The sequence below is a fragment of the Episyrphus balteatus genome, chromosome 3 (assembly GCF_945859705.1).
Source record: "Episyrphus balteatus chromosome 3, idEpiBalt1.1, whole genome shotgun sequence".
NCBI classification, from domain to species: Eukaryota; Metazoa; Arthropoda; class Insecta; order Diptera; family Syrphidae; genus Episyrphus; species Episyrphus balteatus.
This window is the reverse complement of record NC_079136.1, coordinates 60,752,096-60,757,051: the sequence shown is the minus strand read 5'-3', so window position 1 is coordinate 60,757,051 and position 4,956 is coordinate 60,752,096. Positions and strand designations below refer to the sequence as shown.

Genomic DNA, 4,956 nt, shown 5'->3' with positions numbered 1-4,956 from the left:
TGGATTCTTCGACTAGGAAGATAGGTAACAAATCACAACATTAGTAGTAAAATTTAAATATTCCAATGTAGGTGACTGTTTTATTTATTTATGGTTCTTGTATTTTGCCAATCGTAGTTGCGGAAGTTTTTTTTTTTTGTATCACGCTTGCATTCTATAAATAGATGTGGAAAAGTAATTATACAGATAAATATTTAAATAATTAATGTTTTTCTTAAATATGTTGGCTTATAGTCTTAAAAAAAATCGAAGAAGATGGAAACATAAGCAAAACAAAAAAAATCCGTGATTAAAAACTTAGTTAATAACATCTGCCTTTAGATAGCACCTTTTTCAATTTATAATAACGTCACACAAATTATAACCAGTGAAGAAGTAAAATGCTTCCACGAGTATCTCATTTGTCAAATTATGATAAGGAGTTTAGAAGTTAGCAGGGAACAGATGAAATTTCGTTAATATAAACAAGGTTGACTGTATTGTTTTCGGGTTTTTATGTCTGGGTTTTCAAAGAGATGAGTGGGTTATAACTGAAGCTGAGTTATCGATAATTACCGCAATGTAGAGCACTATAGACAAGGCCATTACCAAACTGTTCTAGCTGTATACAGAGAAAAATATGACCCGCTAAAAACTAACAGATTGCCATATTGTTTTACCTTCCATACATTTCATAAGGAAATCTTATTAAAATCAACGATTAATAAGGTTTTTTTAAGGAGATTTCTTATTATTTTTATAGAGAAAATCTTATTAAAATTTGACTGAAAAGTTGATTTTTTTTTGCAACTTGGCACTAGAACAAAAATCGCGATCAATAATGATTTGAAGTCTCCAGTTCGATTCCCAGCCTGGTCATCGTTTTTTTTTATTTTTTTGCAGATTTTAAAACAATAAGGAAAACCCGATTGTTTTAATAAGGTTTCCTTCTTGGATGAAAACCATAGAGAAATCTTATTGTTTTTGTTCTATTTTATGTGGTCTATTTTTATCTGTGTAGCCTCATTTGATAGTTCCACGAACTACATTTACCTCCATTGTATTCAATCAATTTGTCTGATCTTTTTCGTCCGTGAAAATAAGTGGATTTGATACTGATGACGAACATACAGGGGTGGAATCGGCTAAAGTGATTGTTGACAGTCATATTTGTGAAAATCAAATTTGATCAAATAAAATTTTCCGTCTGCGTAAGATGATCAAAAAAAGTTTTTAAAACGCTGGCATCACTTTGAATGATAAGTAGCATTGCCATTTTACACAAAAATGTTTAAAATTTGCATTCGAAATCCAAACACTTGTTATGTCAAAAAGAATACATTTTGAAAGATAAATATAGAACCTATAATGTCAAATTGCATATAAAAAAAATTGCAGTTGAGGTGCCTCACTTTTTTCTCGTATTGCATTTTATTTTTTTCGTGTGTTTCGCTGTAAATTTTGTTTATTTTCGTTTTGCCGGCAAAAGTTTTTTGTTTATAAGTTTAGTGCAACTGAATAAAATGATGTAAGTAAACATTTTTGTGAAAACCAATAAAATAAAATAAATTTTTAGTATAATTACAAAATTATAATAATTGTCATTAATAGGACACACGCAAACAAAACACAAATGAAATTGATGACGGAGTTCATGGAGGAGAATCCGGATTTGGCCAAATCCTTTTCTGCTTCTAACATAAATTCGCGGGAAACCCAAAGAATGCTATGGGAAAGGCTCACGTTTTAATTAAACGTAAATGGGCCACCCACGAAAACCAAAGCAGAGTGGAAAAGGGTAAGAAAGTGTGGGTGTTAATAAAGAATTTGCCTTCATCCTTTGTTATTTCAGATTTGGACAACTAGGAAATATAGCGCAAAAAAAAAACTTATTGAAAATAAAAAGTCTATTGCGAAGACAGGTGGAGGTCCATATACAGAACTGCCTTTAGATAGCAATGAGGAAGCTATTATACAAGTTTGTGGAATCGAAGCAGCCGTAGCCGGAATCAGTGGGGTTTCAAGCTTCGGCTGTGATGAGCAAAGTATGTTTGTACTTTTCATTTTTGCATATAAGTACCTACTATAAAATAAATTTTTTTTTTGTTCCTAGTTTTAGAGACAGAAATAACTGACCTCATTGGGGACTCAACACCATCGGAGCAAATTCCCGATTCCGCTCCCGCCCCCTCCTCGGTGAGCACAAAAAATCGACAAAAACAAACCCCTAAAGAGGAAGAGGGTATTATTCTTGCAAGAAGACAAGTTGAGTTGCAAGAAAAATTTGTTTCCGTGCAGGAAGATATTGGCAAATCCCTGAAGGAAGTCACAGTGGCAATCAAAGATATGAAGGACTGTGTTGCACTTTTGTGCCAAGAAAAAGAAAAGGAACGGCAATCGGCCAATGCCTTAAAAAAAGAAGAGCTCCAACTAAAAAGGATGGAGATCGAATTAGCAAAGGCGGCCACAGATCTTCAAATGCTAGAGCTCAGAAAATGAGAACATCAAATATTATCAACAAACTGCCTTACAATCAACTAAGTGCTGTGCTTAAAGTTTAAGTTTTTTTTTATGAAGTTTTTGTTTTTTTTTTACTTAAGAAATGTTTACTTATTTATTTTTTTTTCAGTGAAATAGTTTTAGTTTTGTTTTTTTTTTTTTTAATTTAAGTTTTTTTTAAGTCATTATTGGAGGAAATATTGAAAAAATAAAGATTTTTATTACAAAATTTTGGTTTAATGCCTTGTACGGTTAGCCCAAAGATCATCTCTTATTCTGTTGCGAATTCGCATTCCATCATTGCTGCTATTTTCAGGTTGGCGATTGTTTAAACTATCGGATGAAGAAACTCTTCTTACTTCGTCTGGTAGTGGTACCCTTTGCTCACAACAAATATTGTGTAAAGCTGCACAAACGTTAACAATTGTAGCCGATCGTTTAGGGGAGTACCTCAACTTTCTTTCTTCTAAAATGCACCTCCATCGAGCTGTAAGAAGAAAAAAAATAAATAGGAACTGTTTTTAAATAAGTAGACATTATAGGTACTCTTCATTACACCAATACATCGTTCAACAGTGCTCCTAGCCTGAGAGTGTACGTGGTTGAACCATGCATCTGGCGAATTTTCGGCTGCACTTCGGTAGGGTGTTAATAAAAACGGTTCCAGTGGATAGCCGCTGTCACCTAAGAAAATATGTATCAGACAAGTAACGCACAGAAATATTATGAAGTCCTACCGAGAAGCCATGTCGAGGAACTACCAGCGCAATAGTCGGTATTCATCTTTTCCCTCTGAGCACTCTGCCTCCAGACAAAGCTGTCATGGGCACTTCCACCGTATTTGGAGTTAATAGCTAAAATTTTCGTGTTTTCGTCACAGATCTGTAAAGAAAAGACTTAGGGTTGAAGAAGTATCTATAAACAACTGGCGAAAACAATAATTTTCTTACAATCATAGCATTTATGCTATGCCTCCCCTTTCTGTTGAAAAAGATATGCTCATTTTCAGATGGGCGAAGTAACATTATATGTGAACCATCTATGCACCCGATTACTACAAAACGAAACAAATTTATAATTTATTTAAGATAAGAATGAAAAAAAAAATACCTCCTGGTATGCGATATTTCTCATAGAAGTATCTTTTGGTACCTTCCATTGCTGTTGGTGAAAATTTTATTTTTGATGGACACAATTTTGTTTCCATTTTTCTTAAAGTTGATGTTATCACTTCACACACAGTGCTTTGCCCCATTGGCGCTGACCAGTCTGCACCAACTTGCCGTTGATAAGCACCACCACCAAGAAAATTTAATGTCACTGCCAATTGGAGAATAGGAGGAATATGGGTGGAACGAACTCCAACTGGCAGTTCCAGAAGGTCAAGAATGGAAAGAAACGTTTCTTTTGTAACTCGAAAGTTTTTTAAGAACCTATATGATTTTTAAACGGAAGTTATTACTAAATGAGAATTAAAAGTTATGTGTTATGTGTCTACTTACTTTGAGTTTGGTAATTCCAATATATTTAGTTTATTTCTTAAATTTATCCTCAAGAGTCGGACGTTGCGGTTATAATTATAATTTTCATTTTCTTCATTTTCTCTCCGTAAAAACAGTTCCACAGGCACAAAAAAATTCATTTTTCTAGACAATCAAAGAAAACATGAAACGCTTTTACATGAAAATGACAACAAAATAGCTGTCACACGAAAAAGTCAAAAAAATTTGACTATCAAATTTGACAATCACCTTACGCAGACCAATCTTTTGTAAAATGACTGTCAACAATCAAAAATCACCTTAGCCGATTCCACCCCAGGGTTGCCATTTTTAAAATGGGCGCTCTATGTGGTAACCCTATATTAAACAAATTTGAAATTTGATTGTATAAAAAACAAAATTAGAAAAATTATTTATAAAAAATTTAGGCCTACAAATATTACAACCCTATTAATATGCAAAAAAAAAAAAAAACAAACAAACAAAAATTTTATAAAAAATCTTTTTTGAAAATAAGAGTATAAGTAAGTAATGACCAAAAATCTAAACTTAACACCAAACTTCAGCTGACATTCTTTTCTATCTGAAAATTGTCGATGCCTTCTACTAAATACGAACAAATACTCAGAAACCCTATAAATGCTTTTTCTAAAAATACTCAAAATACAAATTTCTGAAACGAGTTGTATGCAAATGTGGCAGAAAATCTAGCAAAAATCTGTGTACTTTTTTAAAACTAAAAAAAAAAATATTTTTGGAACCATTTATGAACGATATCCGTTATGGGACCGTTTTATTTATTTCTGACTTAATCCGTAATAACTTAATTGATTTCAAGAAAATTTGTATGCAGGAGTTTTTCAATAGTTGTATATAATACATATTAAAAATAAAAAAAAAAAATATTTTTGGATTTCTTAAAAATATTTCAAATATTTTTATATCTTGAAAAATCAATGAAAGCGCATGAATTTTT

The 4,956-nt window shown here is 32.2% G+C and overlaps 1 protein-coding gene across 1 annotated transcript; it reads right to left on the bottom strand.

The window, feature by feature from the left end:
• Positions 1 to 2,714: 2,714 nt before the first annotated feature.
• On the bottom strand, positions 2,715 to 4,288 carry LOC129915035 (putative nuclease HARBI1). The gene is made up of 6 exons (XM_055994490.1): positions 3,981 to 4,288; positions 3,589 to 3,911; positions 3,429 to 3,532; positions 3,216 to 3,360; positions 3,025 to 3,162; positions 2,715 to 2,965 (listed from the first exon to the last, which is right to left on the bottom strand). The coding sequence occupies exons 1-6, from the start codon at positions 4,118 to 4,120 to the stop codon at positions 2,715 to 2,717; spliced, it is 1,101 nt and encodes a 366-aa protein (XP_055850465.1). The 5' UTR covers positions 4,121 to 4,288.
• Between the last annotated feature and the right edge of the window lie 668 nt (positions 4,289 to 4,956).